Source organism: Argentina silus (assembly GCF_951799395.1).
Source record: "Argentina silus genome assembly, chromosome: Y".
In the NCBI taxonomy this organism is placed as follows: domain Eukaryota; kingdom Metazoa; phylum Chordata; class Actinopteri; order Argentiniformes; family Argentinidae; genus Argentina; species Argentina silus.
Genome location: NC_139654.1, coordinates 28,134,258 through 28,151,225, shown reverse-complemented (window position 1 = coordinate 28,151,225; position 16,968 = coordinate 28,134,258). Strand labels below are relative to the sequence as shown.

General features: G+C 46.2%; 1 protein-coding gene across 1 annotated transcript in view; it reads right to left on the bottom strand.

Annotated features, from left to right (window-relative positions):
* The window catches only part of LOC310824057 (chordin-like), a gene marked incomplete at its 5' end in the record, with an annotated part of 53,240 nt that extends 41,853 nt beyond the window's left edge, over nucleotides 1–11,387 (bottom strand). Inside the window, 1 exon segment of the mRNA XM_083696945.1 lies at nucleotides 11,314–11,387. Within this exon segment, the coding sequence (XP_083553071.1) occupies nucleotides 11,314–11,387 (74 nt within the window).
* Between the last annotated feature and the right edge of the window lie 5,581 nt (nucleotides 11,388–16,968).

Here is a 16,968-nt window from a genome sequence, read left to right as displayed (position 1 = left end):
CTGGAGCAGCAGGAGCACCAGGCCGCGGTGAGGGAGATGGTGACGGCAAGGGCTGAGAACCGTACCCTCCTCCTGGAGCTCGTCGGGGCCATCAAGATGGGGCCGGCGCCCGGGTCGGCACAAGGTCCCCCCAAGGTCCACCTCCAGAAAATGGGGGACCTGGACGACCCGGAGGCGTTCCTGGCGGTGTTCGAGGGGACGACGAGGATCTCGGGGTGGCTGGAGGGCGCGTGGGCACACCATCTGCTGCCCCTCCTGTCAGGTGAGGCGCAGCTCGCTGCCCACAGCCTGCCAGCGGCCGCCCAACGGGACTACCCGTCCCTGGCAATTCGAGACCGCCTGGGCCTCACGCCGGAGGAACACCGTCGCCGGTTCCGGACCCTGACGATGGAGGAGGGGAGCCGGCCCTTTGCCTACGCCCAGCGGCTGCGGGACAGCGCGCGGCGGTGGCTGGACCCAGGGAACAGCTCGGCGGAGGAGGTCGGGGACCGGGTGGTGTTGGAACAATTCCTCACGGGGCTCCCGGCCCAGACCGCCTCCTGGGTCCAGTACCACAGGATCTCGCGGCCGCCGTTACCTTGGCGGAGGACCATCTCTCCCTCCCGCCGCAGGAGCCCCGGTGACCAACCCCGGCCCCGTGCCAGGGGGCGGGGGGCGGTCTTCCAGGCGGCTCATTTCAACCCCATGGCGGGCCATTTAGGGTATGATAAGACACTAAACCGTATAATGGCTCGATTTTATTGGCCGGGAATTCGGGCAGAGGTGCGTAGGTGGTGCGCTTCTTGTCGCGAATGTCAGTTGGTAAATCCCCCAGCCATTCCACGGGCCCATCTCTCTGCTAGCCCTTACCATTGGTCGAGAACCCATTCAACCGCATTGCCATGGATATTATCGGGCCATTTGATCGGTGTACACAGGGATATCGATTTGTGTTGGTCTTGATAGAGTACGCAACCCGATACCCCGAGGCAATACCGCTGAGCAATATTTCTGCCAGGAGTGTAGCGCAGGCATTGTTTCAAGTGATCTCCCGCGTGGGAATCCCGAAAGAGATTCTCACCGATCAAGGCACTAATTTTATGTCACGCACGCTCGGAACTGTACGGGTTGTTGAACATCAAGGCGATTCGAACCAGTGTGTACCATCCAGCCACCGATGGCCTTTGTGAGCGGTTGAATCGAACCTTGAAATCAATGATCCGGAAGTTTGTACACGAGGATAGTCGGAACTGGCATAAATGGCTAGATCCCCTGCTGTTTGCGGTACGGGAAGTCCCCCAAGCTTCCACCGGGTTTTCCCCGTTTGAATTACTCTACGGGCGTAAGCCCCGGGGTGTCCTAGACCTTCTTAAAGAAAATTGGGAGGAAGGGTCTAGTGACAGTAAAAGTGAGATTCAATACGTCCTGGACTTGCGCACAAAGCTCCACGCCCTAGGGGTTATCTCACGCGAGCATTTGCAGCAAGCCCAGGAGCGTCAAAAGCGCCTATACGACAGGGGAACTAACCTGCGAGAATTTACACCGGGAGACAAGGTGCTCGTACTGTTACCCACCTCCAGCACGAAATTACTCGCGAAGTAGCAAGGGCCGTTTGTGGTCACACGTCGCATGGGGGACGTGGATTATGAGGTAGTACGCTCGGACCGGGGCGATAGCTTGCAGGTGTATCACGTAAATCTCCTTAAAAAATGCAAATACGTGGTCACTGTTGCTCTGGCTACAATAATTCCAGAGAGAGAGGAGTTCGGAACGGAAGTCCCAAAATCAAAAGTTAGCACTCCGGTCGGCATTGATAACCATCTCTCTGCTAGCCAGGCCACGGACGTTGCAGATTTGCAAGCTAGGTTCGCTGACGTGTTCTCTCCCCTGCCCGGTCGGACTACGCTTATCGACCACCATATAGAAACGCAGCCGGGTTTAACGGTGCGCACGCGTCCCTATAGGTTGCCGGTACACAAACGAGACATTGTGTGCAGGGAATTGGAAGCCATGCTGGAGCTGGGTGTGGTCGAGGAGTCCCGCAGTGACTGGTGTAGGCCCATCGTGCTTGTTAACAAGCCGGATGGGTCTATACGGTTCTGTGTGGATTATCGGAGGGTTAATGCGGTCTCCAAATTCGATGCCTACCCGATGCCCCGGGTTGACGAGCTCTTGGACCGGCTTGGCACGGCCAAATATTTTACAACATTGGATTGCACGAAGGGATACTGGCAGATTCCACTCTCGCCGGTATCCCGGGAAAAAACAGCATTCTCCACTCCGCTCGGGCTATTCCAGTTCACGGTGCTCCCTTTCGGGTTGTTCGGAGCCCCAGCCACTTTTCAGCGCCTCATGGACCGCATTCTGCGGCCGCACTCTGCCTATGCTGCCGCCTATCTGGATGACATTGTCATTCACAGTGACACCTGGGCGCAGCATGTGCAGAGTGTGGCGGCTGTTCTGCGGTCCCTGAGGCAGGCGGGGCTGACGGCCAACCCGAAGAAGTGCGTGATCGGGCGGAGGGAGATCCGGTATCTGGGGTACCACTTGGGTCGAGGGGAGGTGCGGCCGCAGATTGAAAAGCCTGTGGCCATCGCCACCTCTCCACGGCCCAAGACTAAAAAGGAGGTGAGGGCCTTCCTGGGGCTGGCTGGCTATTACCGGCAGTTCGTGCCGGGATTTTCAGAGCTGGCCAGTCCCTTGATGGACCTCACCCGGAAGGGTGCCCCGGATCCGGTCCAATGGTCGGGCCAGTGCCAGGTGTCGTTCGAGGCCCTTAAGGGCGCTCTTTGTGGAGAAACGGTCCTGTATGCGCCTGATTTTAACCTCCCTTTCTCCCTACAGACGGACGCGTCGGATAGAGGGCTGGGAGCTGAGTGCTGACCCAGCGCGTGGAGGGGGCTGATCGACCGGTGCTGTACCTGAGCCGCAAACTATCGGAGAGGGAGGGCCGGTACAGCACGGTGGAGAAGGAGTGCCTCGCCATTAAGTGGGCGGTCGGTGCCCTCCGCTACTACCTGCTGGGTCGCGCTTTCACCCTCTATTCCGACCATGCTCCCCTCCAGTGGCTCCACCGCATGAAGGATGTGAACGCGAGCGGGGGCGCAGATGGTCGTGGCAGACTTCCTCTCCCGTGCAGGGGGGGGGAGTAGGCTGTCGGCCGGCGTGTCCCCGGCCTGTGTCGGGAGGTGGGGGTATGTGGGGGGACATGCAGCGTTCGGCCTGTAGAGGGAGCTACAGGACCGTGGCCGAGGTTGTCGAAAGCGAGGCTTCGTTGCGCAGGTTTTGCGAATGAAGCCTCGTTGACTAAATGGTTTAAGATGTGTGTGCCTCTGCGTTGAGAGGAGGGACGGCAACTGAAAAGTTGCCAAGTATTTGGAGGGCTGGAAAGCCGATTACGAACATTTTATAAAATAAACGGGATTTCCCAGACCACACAACCTCGACTCCGCCTCTGTGTCACGGACCTTGTTACAGCGATGTTGGTGAGAACCTGTGGCATAATCGTCAGGAACGAATGGACTAGATGAGTATTTCAACTTGTTACTTTGTTTTTTGGGATAAAAGTTTGGGATAAAAGCTTTTATGTTTATTTTATTTACAGTATTTAGCATGTCTGTGTTTAAAAAGTATGGAAAAAAAGAATGACATGGAAAAATCTGATGCAGTACAATCATTTTTTTTCTTTCTGAGTATTTCTGATTTTGGGTGAAATTCTTTATTGGTTCTTTGGTGAAGAAAGAATGCTGTACCATAATGAATGTCTGAATTTGTCTAGTCAAGATGCTTACTGTAGGTCTTACATGTCAACGACAGTTCATGGGCACAGAAAGACCTGCACACAGTATTTCAACAGGGCATCTTAAAAGCGTAAAAGGTGCAGAGTGCAGCAGGGTTTGTTATCTCTAGTAAAATCATCTTTGGAGAAAATAATACAATTCATGCTGTGATATGCTTGCTTGCCTTTTTTGGCACATTCTATAAACTATATACAGTATCAACAAATGGCACAGGCATATAGCACATTAAGGTTGAACAGGTTCATATTGATAGCTGTATTTTGTAGTCCATTGTGTAATGATTGATTGAAAGAATATATTAATTTGACCACAAGTTGTGTTGTTTGATGGAAATATTTGCTTTTGTTGCATGTTTTAAATGTTTTGTGAGCATTTTGCAAACAAAATTAGTCATTTTGACCAGTCAGCTTCTGTTTCAGCCTGTGTGTTAATTGTTTGGAAAATGTCACGTCAGAGTGGACAAATGTGTTTAAGCAAACAAGAAAAACTGTAACACCGGTACCTGCATCAGCTAGAATAACTTTATCACATACATGTACCAAAATTATTGCAACATGCCATGCGTTCTAATCAACATTACTCTGCGCCTTTTTCTACTGAATTCAACCTAAGTAACGTTCCTAAGTAACATTCCTAGTGTATTCGCAGTGCACAAGAAACCCATAAAGCTGTAAGAAACACAATTCCAGTAAAACATTCACTTCACCACTGAAAACCCTGCATCTGAGAAAACACACCCGTTTGTGGAAAAAAAAAGGGAAGGAAGGTTTTCATCATTGCTTTCTGGTTGCATTTTCTGCGGCGCAGGAGCCTAAGAGAGACTAAGAGGACTCCTAAATATAATTTAAAAAACTGCAGGAACTGCCCGCATCTGACAACCTGTCATCTGAGCCTAGGAGCTATAGTTCTGTAATCTTGCTGCCCCATTCACATGCATGTACAGCCTTGGAACACAAACGGGACGTAGTCTAGATGTAACCAGTCTAACCATAACTGAAGGGGGGGGGGGACCATAGCAGGCCGTATCCAGGCACATTGAGCAAGATAATAATTCACACCAAGCTCTGAACCAAATTAGTTAAGACCCCCAAAACAATAGAGCGTAACTCGAACGCACACGTCTGTAAGAAGGACTAACGCAAGATGGCGACAACCTGCATCCAATGTGCAAAGATAGCTAGTGTACAGTAAACATACCTTCTCCCGCAAGGATAGCGCCCCTAGAGAGAAATGAAGGAGAACATGTGAAAGAAGTAAAAAATTATCCAGAACTTAACATGACATACTGCAACTTGAAACAGACACTGTGATCCCGATAATTATAATACACAAATACTGACTACAAACAAAGTTACCCAAGTTAAAACACGCTAGTCCGTACTGACAGCCAAACGTAGATTTAGCTGCATGCGATTCACAAGCAACATTTCTCCAATCGTTAGGCTACATAGTAGTAGCCAACGAGTACCGGAACCGGTAGTTGTTTTATGATACTGCTCTTACAGCTTGATTAGATTTCAATATTAAACCTGAATCCTTGTAACACCGGTAACATACCTATGCAATTAGCTGCACTCCTCGCTCCCCACTTGGCACCCAACAGCAATTTTGATGCATTGAAACGTCAAGTCATACTCTTAAAATAAACTCTGAACAGACGCAACTCACCGTAGTTCATCAATAAAACCACCAGTGTAAATAGTGGCTTGCAGCAAATCCACTATTGATTGCTCACTAGTATAAACAAACTCTGATTCAGAAACTACTCCTCCTATGGCACCCAGCCAAGACCTAATCTACTGAACTAAGACTACTATTACAGTATTTCCAAAACCCGAAGTCAAGTGTTACACCATCCTGAATTAAGCCTACAGTCCTGGCACTAAGTCAAAACAGCTCCTGTGGTCCTCTGTGGCTCAGTTGGTAGAACATGGCGCTAACAACGCTTAGGTTGTGGGTTTGATTCCCGCTGGGACCATATACTGTATACTGAAATGTATGCACTCACTGCAATGTACTGTAATAGTAAAAGTCACAGCAGGTTATTTTACGTTGAAAATATACACCCTGTCTGAAATAGGGGGGAGGATTCCCAGGTCCCAACATCTTGTCACAAAGTGACTGTCGAAATGTTCGTAACACAGAGGCGGACTCGGTGGTAGTGGTAAGGGAAATCAGCCCGTTTATTTTAGAATCTTCCTTTCCTTGGCGACTTTCCAGTCGTACTCCTGAACCCTCGTCGCTGCTCTCCCGGCCTCCTACTGAAAGCAGAGGCACACACATCTTAAACCATTCGTTAACGAGGCTTCATTCGCAACAGGTTTGCGACAAAGCCTCGCTTCCGCACCTTGGCCACGGTCCTGTAGCACCCTCTACAGGCCGAACGCTGCATGTCCCCCCACAGTGACCCTGTCTGTTACAATAACTACAGTGTCTAACGTGGGTTTTGGGTGCTTGGATTGCGACCACTGAGGCCTCCTGACTAGAAATTGACTGCCTACTACATGTTAAACGATGGCCCATAGAAAATTCTGTGCCTGCATTGCGTGCCATTGTCTTTATGACAGAGACAGGCACAGTAGTATTCTGGGTTTCAGATTTACAAGAATGAGTATCCGAAGTGCAGTTGAGTCACATTGGGAGATGGAGCTGGGAGAGTGGCTATTCTCACTAATACCACTTTCAGTGTCGGAAACATCACGCTCTAGCACTCACTGTATTGTTGCAAACGCTTAACATGACTGTCCAATAAAGCAATAATTTCGGCATCTTTCTCTTGCCCAACTAAGCTTTTCATAACCAAAGTTTTCGAGTTTCAATTGCATGTAAAATAAGTTTTTTTCTCTGACTTGTTTTTATGAATGCCAATTGTTTGCCAATAATCAAGGATTTAATTCTCAGATGAATTAGCTATAATACCATTCTTGTCTTTTTTGCTCAACTTCAGCAATGTATTATTTTTTTTGTAACTTAATTTTTTATTGATTTCCCACAAAGATATAGACAGAACAGCTCATCCATATCCCAAAAAATAAAATGAAAAGTACAGTAAGACTTATGACACAAATAATAAAATAAAATAAAGAAATGATATTAACAGCAAATAGTTGTCCGGAAATAATTCAATATTCACACAGTTATTTCTGATTAGGCATTCATTTAGTCAGTGTCACGTCTCATATACGTGTTCCATTTATCCCAGTACTTTTCAAACATATTCTCTTTAATTCTCAAAAGATATGTCAACTTTTCCATAACAAAAATATCTTGGACAATTTCCAGCCACTGTTCCTGATTTGGAGTATTTACATTGAGCCAATTTCTGGTGACTGTTTTCTTACTTGCCGCAAGTAACACTTTCGTCAAATAAAAATCTCTACCATCACCACATCATCGATATTCCCAAGATACAGAGCAGGTCTTTGGGATTTCATATCCCAAAATAATTTTTACAACTGCATTTACATTCTCCCAATACAGCCTTATCTTTTTACAATTCCAGAAAATATGAGAGTGGTCAGCCTCCATACTCCCACACAGCCTCCAACAGTGTTGTTGTGCAGCAAGTTGCCTGCTTTTTTATTTGAGGTGTTATGAAAAAACGAACTAAATTCTTCCAGCAGAATTCCCTCCATATCAGCGAGTTTGTGGACGTACATTGTGTCTTACACATTTGAAACCATTCTTCCTCTGTTATTTGAATCTTTAACTCTGCTTCCCATTTTGCTTTTATGCAGAGTGTTGACTCCCCCCTGCTTTCCCCCAATGCATGGTAGAAAGCGGAGATGACCCGAGGCCCCTTCTGTTTGTATGCATCTGCAATCACCCCTATCACATTGTTTGGTGATCCATCTTGTTCCAACCTTATCTCTTTTGTAAAGTAATCTCTTAACTGCAAGTATCTAAAAAAATCTTTGTTTTCAAGACCATACCGTGTCTTTAAATCCTGGAAACTCATAAATTCACCATTTTCTAAAACCGTACACATTGCCGTTATGCCTTTTTGGGCCCATTCTTTAAATATTGAATCATACAACCCTGGCTTAAACTTTGAATCATAAGCAAACCACCTCAGTGCGCGAACCCCTCCCTTTAATTTGTATTTTCTTACTACAACATTCCATATTTCTAGCGTAAATGATACTATTGGATCCATAACATGTCTCAAAGACCTTGTCAACTGTTTGTCACCCACCAATATCTGGATCTGGTAACCCTGTACCTCCCTTTCCATCGAGATTCATAATCAGGTCTACACCAACAGGCCAAAGGCCTGAGTTGAGCTGCATAGAAATATTCCCTAAGATTGGGTAAAGCCATTCCCCCCCTTACTTTTAGGCAGTTGAAGTGTCGTAAATTTTATTCTCGGCTTTTTGCCATTCCAAATGAATCTAGAGATCATCTTATCCCATGCTATGAATTTGTTTTGGGGAACATTAAATGGGAGAGATTGGATTAAATATAGTAGCCTAGGTAGGATATTCATTTTAACCGTTTGTATTCTGGCACTGAAGTCTAAAGGGAGGGTAGACCACCTTTCAACATCCTTTTGGATGCTTTCAACAATTTTGTTATAATTGATTTAAAACATGTTGGAAAATGTTTTGGTTATAGTAACACCTAGATAATTCATTGTTTTAGAATTCCATTTCAGATTATATGCCTCTCTGATTTGTTGGGATGGAGAATAATTAAATGAAAGAATTTGTGTTTGTTACATTCAATTTATATCCCGAATAGTGTCCATATGTTTCGAGTAGGCGCATTAGGTTTGGGAAACATACATCTGGTTGTTCAAGAAAAATAATAACATCATCTGCGAAAAGTCCAATGATATGTTCTTTCCCCTCTATATTAACACCCTGCAGGTCTTTGCTCTGCCTTATTGCTTGCACCAAGGGTTCAGCATATAGAGCATAGAGAGTAGGCGAAAGACAACAGCCCTGTCTTGTACCTCTCTCCAGCTGAATCCTATTAGACAGGTTCTCATTTACCTTAATCCTAGCCGTAGGCTCATGGTAGATGGTCTTAATACACCGAATTGCATTTTCGTCAAAACCAAATCTCTTTAGTACTTCATATAGAAATACCCAACTAACACTATCGAATGCTTTTTCTGCATCTAAACTGACCAGAGCCACACCAGTATCCTTTTTTTTGGCTTTGTCTACAATATATTCTTCTAATATTGTCCTGTGTTTGGCGCCCTCTGATGAATCCAGTTTGATCTTCGTCAATTAGATCTGGTACGAAAGTCTCAAATCTTTTGCAAATAATAGAGGTAAATAGTTTATAGTCCACATTTACAATTGAGACAGGTCTAAAATGTTTACATTGTTCTTTGTCTTTGCCTTCTTTAGGTAAAATTGAAATAATTGCTTCCTTCCATGATGGAGGGGCCCTGCCCTCTTTAAGGGTCCAGTTAAAACAGGACAAAAGCAGAGGCATTAGCTCCTTCCTGAAGGCTTTATACCATTCAGCTGGAAACCCATCGCTACCTGATGATTTACCGGCCTTAAGTCTACTGATTGCAGCTTCCAGCTCCTCAACTGTAATTTGTGACGTAATGGTGTCATTCTGTGCCTCACCAATAGATGGCAGGTCGAGTGAATTAAGAAAATCTCTTGTTGTTTTTTCATCAGCTGATGGTGGTTTGGAATAAAGTTTCTTGTAGTATTCTTCAAATATTCTTTGTATCTCTTCAGGCTCCTGTGCTAATTGGTTGGTTTGAGGGTCCCTTATTCTATAAATTGTATTCGTGGCCTGCTGTTTACGAAGGCGTCTCGCCAGGAGTCTAGTTGCTTTTGGACCCGATTCATAATAAGTCTGCTTTACAAATCTTGCCCTTTTTTCTGTTTCCTCCCTGAGGATCTCATCTATCTCCCCCTTTGTTTTCTTAATTTGTTAGGGTTACTTTGTGTTCGTATGCAGCTAGCCAGGCTTTTTTTGTGATGATGTCAGAGTGATCAGCTTTCCACGTAAAACTGCCTTCATAGTGTCGTAGAATTTAAATAATAGTACTTTGAAATAAAATACCGTTAACCGGAGCTGTTGATTCATTCAAAGACTTTATTCACAGAGAATCTGAAGCCGTTCAAATTTGCAAAGTTGACCCTGAGTTTTCGTCTGTCACCTGTTTTTATAGACTTTCACACAGGTCAACGCCTTCTATTCAACGTACCTCTGTTCCTGTCTACTTACACCAATAACATTCAAGAATTACATTTCGTCATCAAGGTGGGCTCTCCCTGTCTCTTTGTCTACTTAAATCTTGATGAGCCCAGGCTGATTTCAAAAGCCTTTTGTTCTGGCTGTTTACAACTTTGTTTATTACTTATTTACCCTAACTTTTAATTACTCTATCCTGGTTTCTGCAGCTTTTGTTCCTTTCTTTTCTTCACCTATATCAAACCCCTCAATCTGACCTCACCCCTTCTGACTGCATTCTCCAAATATTCTAGGACCATCTGTTTTCTTGTGACCTTTTCCCCTAGGTGTGGGATTACAACCCTTATATGTCTTTAAATTTACCATAATAGCATCCCACAGTATTACAGGGTCCACATCCCCATTATCATTCTCTTCTATATACCTTTTTATCTCTTCCCTTATCCATTCCACATTTGCTTTCTTATTCAAAATACCCACATTGAGCCTCCATACAGTACTTATTCTCCTACTATTCAGGTGTATTGACAAGCTGATTGCATTGTGGTCTGATACATCTGCTACCCCGACTTTACATTCTGTGACCCTGTGACTTTCGCCTGTACTCATTAAAAAGTAGTCAATCCTGGAGTAGACAGAATGAGGTACTGAATAGTGTGTATAGTCCTTTTCTAGAGGGTGAAGTTCCCTCCAAACATCAATTAGTCCCATTTCCTGAATTGAAGCGTTAATAAACTTGGTCAGATGCATCTTATTTTTCTTGAGGCTTGTTGTATCCAAATTATGTTTCATGACCACATTAAAGTCCCCTCCACATATCAAAATACCTTCAGTCTCTAAGGCAATAGTGTCAAACAGATTTTTGAAAAAACATTTGGTACTCTCCTGGGGGGCATATACATTGATCAGTGTAACCACTTTGTTTTCTAGCCTACCTTTCACTAATACATACCTTCCCTCTTTATCCCTAACTTCTTTATGGCATTCAAATTGGACTGCATTTGCAATAAGGATAGCCACTCCCCTCCTCTGGCTAGGTTTGTAGGAACTATAAAATGCATTTCTGAAACCAAAGCGTTTTAATTTCTCATGTTCCAGTTCAGGCAGATGAGTTTCTTGTAAAAATAATACTTGAGCCTTTTCTTTTTTCAATTTAGCCAGTACCTTACTCCTTTTAACTGGATTATTCATCCCATTGACATTAAGTGACATCAATTTTATATTATTATGTGGCATTTAACTTACCAAATAAATAACGTCCAGACAACTTAAAACTGCACAGGCCTGAACAGCTGGCCAACGTGTGCTAAACATAGAAAATAAAGAAAAAACAATTGACTTCCAAGGTAGGGTGTTTCCTCGCCACCTTGAGATCCCGTTGGTCGGCAGAGGGGAAAACCTCCTCCTGGAGGGCCCCTCACTAGAGGTGAAACTCGCCATTTCACGCTTCCTAGTAGTCCAACGTTATCCGATAGCACTTATTTTATAGTCTAAACAAAGTCGTGACAAAAATAGAAATATAAGATATTTGAAGATGATCCGCTCAAACTCCTGTAGTCGTTCTCATACTCGTCGCGCTGTCTCGTTCCCGACTTCACTCCTCTCCCCGGCACGCTGCCATGTTGTAAGCTGAAGAAGATGTTCCTTCTCTGGGTCTGGCTCCATAGCGCTGCGACCCGGTGTCTCCACGTTGTATCCTCTCTTCCTCAGCAGTCATATGTGCGTGTTCCCGAGTCCCAGTGGATGCGCATCTTGTCTAGCAGTGTCTGGAAGCGGATACCTTTCTCCTTCAGGACCCTCTTTATTCCCATGTACGCCTTGCGCTTTTGAACAACCTCCATTGCATAGTCGTGATCGAAATTAAGACGTCGCCCTTCAATCATTATCGCCTTTCCCCAGGCCTTTTTCAACACCATTTCTTTGATATTAAACTCCAGAAAGTTCACCACTATGGACCTAGGAGGCGCATTCCGTTCCGGTTTGCGAGCCAGGGCTCTATGGGCGCGCTGAATCTGTAGGCTGGTGGCCGCCATTAGTGAAAGTTCGGTTTTCAAAAGTTGCTCAACAAAGTCTGACATGGAGTTGCCTTCCTTGTCTTCGGGAACGCCATAGAGATGCGGATGTTATTCCTCCTAGACCGTCCTTCCAAGTCCGTACATTTTTCCTGCATGGCTTTCTGCTGTTTCATTGAATTGATCAGAGCACTTTTCATGACCATGCTAACTGTCTCCGCCTCGTCGACTCTTGCTTCGGCGTCATTCAGCCTAGTTTCATGGGCCTGGATTCTTGTGGAGACAGCAGAGAGTTCTTGATAAATGTCCTGTTTTAATTCTTTGACTTCGGTTTTTAAGTCTTCTCTGAGTTCTTCTTTTAGTTTTTGTAAATCCACTTTATGCTCAGCCCTGAAATCACGTATTTCCTTCCCGATACTGTGGAGCACTGAGCACATGTTATCTGCCGAGTTGTCGTTCGAGCCTTTAGCGTCTTCCATCTCCGTTGATTTATATCCTTCTTGTCCGTCACGTTTCTTTTGTCTCCTAGTTTTTGCTCCCCCACTCATTCCAATAGAAAATAAAACAATTTGTATGAAAATTACTGAATTAGGGGGCTAGTTTTGCCTGGCTATCGGGAGCTAAAATTTAAGCAGCCATCGTACATGCTTCGTCACCGGAAGTCCCAGTAATGTATTTTTAACAGTTACCGAAGCACATAACTCAATCAATTCATGCCCTTCTCTCTATCTCGTGTTCATTAAACATGCTGAGTGATCACCTTAAATGACCAAAGCACGGTTTACAATTACCAAAGATACTGTATATCGGTCCTGAAAATAGGCCTAGTTTATAACGCTATTCATGCAGAGTTATGATTACAAACAATGCGATTTCAAACACCCGCGCAATGGACTAAAGCTGTCACGGCCTCACCTGGACACTAGGGGGCGGCAGTGATCATTCCATGAACTCAACAGATTCCTCATTGACATTTTCCATTTAAGTTGTATGTTTTGTACCTCCCAGTGTGAGAGCTTGAAACGTGATAGAGGCTCTCATGACCCTCTTTTGGTATATCATAGAATCTAGTCGCCTATGATCTAGTGAAGTTCAGTACTTTGGTTTGTTATTTTTCCGAAGTCTGTTCCTGTCTACTCTGTGGACGACTGCAAGTGAAAGTGGCTTTGCCTTTTAACTGCAATCAATCGTCTGGTCTCCTCTCTGCACCTGGGTCCTACCCCACACACCTTATGAAAGCAATTTCAACAATGCGCCACGTCGGGGTTCATCCAAAACTGTAGGGCCTTATAGGTTGGCAGTTAGAATATGATGGGTTGGCAAGAAAATGTGGCTATGTATTGTTAATAGCAAAGCATGTCTTAATATTAATAATCTGACTCCAAGTAATTTAATTAACACTATGTGCAAAGAATTGTTGAGTTTGTGTTGATTAGAGCATGTCAAGTCAAGTCAAGTGAGAATAAATCAAATGAGGTTTTAATAATACTCGTTAAAATGTTAAACTCGAAATGTTAAAAATATTACATTCTACCATCATGTTAAATTATAGATAGAGAGGGAGAGAGAGAGAGAGAGAGAGAGAGAAAGAGAGCTGACCACATGGTCGTGTATACAGTACTTGCAGACAAGACAAAGAGAGATAATTTGTTCCTCTACATTCTGTTTTATACCTGACTTCCAATGGATGGAGCAGAGCCCGGAGGGAGCTGACTGAGCTGACTGGAGGCTGGAGGTGTAATACTCACTAGAGCTGCCCCACCATCGGTCTGGGCTGAAGTCGTGGCCTCTCCCAGCAGAGAGAACCGGTTCATCAGCACCAGGGGATCAGATGGAGCCCAGCTCTCACACTGGCAATAAGACAGAAGTGACAATGATGATGATGATGGTCATACTGCTGCTGGCTACGACGCTCTCTGTCTCTGTGGTGGTCTGTGGTCCCTGTGGTCTCTATGGTGTGAGGGAGTGACACCTTAGCTGGCAAGGCCATCTATCCACAGATTAATCCTCAGCGCCTGGTTTATAGCCGTGGCAACCAGCCTCAATCCCAGTTCAGCATAGCAACCATGTGACCCTGCAGGAAAATGTGTGGGGGTGGGTGCTTGTGGAGAAACACACACAGTCACACACTGTACATGCTTTCTGTATTGACAGTGCTGTAATGTAAGGGAAATGCAAACATGCACACACACACATTATCTTCCACTTTTAGTCTCTCCTCATCAGTTCCATGGTCTGTAAAGGTTTAATCAGGTTTTCAGTGTCACTTACTGAATTCAGTAGCTATTATCACTGATGTCATTAGTGAAACCAAAAATATCTAAAATGTTTTTTCTTCTTTGGTAAGATATGTCATATTTATAAGAACGTTTTCATCTGTCACACACACACACACACACACACACACACAGTAATAATGTAAAATGTGTACACATTCTTTCCAGCCCACACTGTAAATCAACACAAGGTCATCCTCAGCATGTAACATTCAAGGTTTTATTCAGTCTTTGCAGAATGCAGTACACAAGTCAAAAATGTATAGGAAACCTTCAAATAAGCTAAATTAGATATAAAATGAAATCTGCTGTCAAAACAACATATTTTCTGTTGAAAACCAGTGTTTATTTTCTTTTTGAAGTCCATGTAGCTGTTGAGATATCAAGCTACATGTTGACGAATGTTCTAGACCCACTGATAGTTCACTTTCAGATCCTTAAGAAAAAACACACCACAAAACCTGACTTTGAGTTCTTTAAGAGAGCTGTGGTTGCAAACAAGCCAAATATAGCCTTCAACCTCATCTGTGTACCCTATCACGTTTGATCTTGATCTTATCTAATCACTGCCACTGTGGCAACCAGCCAGATACAGCAGGTTCACTCTACAGAGCAATGGTGTTCTAATGTAGTCTCATAAGATTTGTGTGTAAACTAGTTTATGGTTTGTGCTTTGAAGGGTCACTGTTTAGGTGAGACACAGGCTTGAGGTATAAAACTGTGAGCACACTAAAACCTTCCCTTATTAAATCCATCCCTTAACCCTATCCTCACTAGGCCTAGCACTCAGGATAATTAGATGATCTAATCATTGATATCATGAGAGATTAAAGGGTTGGAATTTGCCCTCATAAACTCTAAATATTCATAATCCAGCTTGTAGCTGTATCAGCACAGAACGCGTTAGACATCCTCATGCTCAGATCCAGTGCATGTCTCTCATATGAAATGACAGTTGTGTTACGGTTCCCAACTACTGGACCTCCCTGCCTTCCGACCATCTGCCTGTCCGACTACCCGTCTACCTGCCCGACCTCCTGCCTGTTTGACTGCCCGCTCTCCCTGGACAGAACTTCGACTACTCTCTTTGGATTATCCACTTGTCCCCGTTCATTATTAAATACGCCTTCGGGCTTTATCTACCCTCTCTGTGTGCCGTCGTTTGGTTCCTCAGACCTTCTGTGTAACAGAACGATCTGGCCACCAAAATGTCGGAACCAGACGGCTCAAAGAACCCGGGTAGGGATGAAGCAGGGGCCGCTGCCATCGACCATCCCTTGCTCGCCATCGTTCACCACCACGGCACCCTCCTTAACCGGGTTACGGACCAATTGGACGCCGCTTTTCGGCAAATGGACGAACGGCTCCGTAGGCTCGAGCTCAACCCCTCCAATCAACCCCAGACTACAACACCGGCACCGTCGTCTCCCGATCGGAGTTTAGCCCCCGGACCCAGTACCCAGATTCCCCCCGGTTTCAGAGAGCCTCACCTCGCGCCACCTTGTCCCTTTGGAGGCGAGTTTGATCTCTGCCGCGGCTTCTTGGCCCAATGTGAGCTCGCTTTCCTGTACCAGCCCAGCAGGTTTCGATCCGGAGGGGACAAGGTGGCTTTCATCATCGCTCTTCTGACTGGACGGGCGCTGAAGTGGGCCGTCGCTGCTCTGGGCAGCGATTCCGCCTTGTCATCCGATTATGAGGGCTTCAAGGCGGAGTTTCGATTTATATTTGATCACCCCCAGGAGGGCGCTGACGCAGCGGCGTGCCTCCACGTCATCCGCCAGGGGAATCGATCGGTGGCAGACTATACGGTGGAGTTCCGCACCCTCGCTGCAGAGAGCGGCTGGGGGGAGAAAGCACTCCTCAGTGCATACAAGCGGGGCCTCGCCGATAACTGGCTCCTGAAGAACCGCCCCTCGTCCTATCAGGAGCTGGTTATCCTCGCCCTGGAGATGGACGACTGCCTGCGGGAGAGGCGTTTTGAACGCGGACAGGAGAGGACTTCATCTCCAGGGTTGACAACCTCCCTCGGGCGTTCACTCCCCAGTTCCCTTCCCGGTCCTCCCCGAGCCCCAATCTCCACGACGCCCACCCTGACCACCTCCGCCCCCAGAGCAGCCGTCCCCGGAGCAGAAGAGGAGCCTATGCAGGTGGGCAGGTCCTGTCTGTCCACAGCAGAACGCGAGCAGCAGTTCCGGGACCAGCGTTGTCTCTACTGCGGGCAGACCGGTCACTACATCCGGGCCTGTCCAACCCGCCCTCGACCTCCTGTGGCAAAAGACATGGCTTACCAGAGAGAGGGGTCCTGGTAAGCCATACCATCTTCACCCACTCTGGCACCTCTCAAACTCGGCTCATTCCTACCACCCTCACCTGGAACCAGGAGTCTTACAGCCTGGGCGCCCTCCTGGATTCCGAGGCAGACAACAGCCTCATTGACGCCACCCTGGCTAAAGAGGCCGGGATTCCCCTGCTTCTCCTGGATACCCCAATTCAGGCTCAGGCTCTGGACGGTCGACCCCTGGGCACCATTACCCATAGCACCATCTCCCTCACTCTCACCCTATCGGGAAACCACTGTGAATCCCTCAGGCTCCTCGTCATCCCCGCATCGACGACCCCCCTTGTGTTGGGTAGACCCTGGCTGGAGAGACACAATCCCCACATATGCTGGACCACTGGGAGAATCCTGGGATGGAGCGTGGGGTGTCATGCCAACTGCCTCCGCTCCGCCTC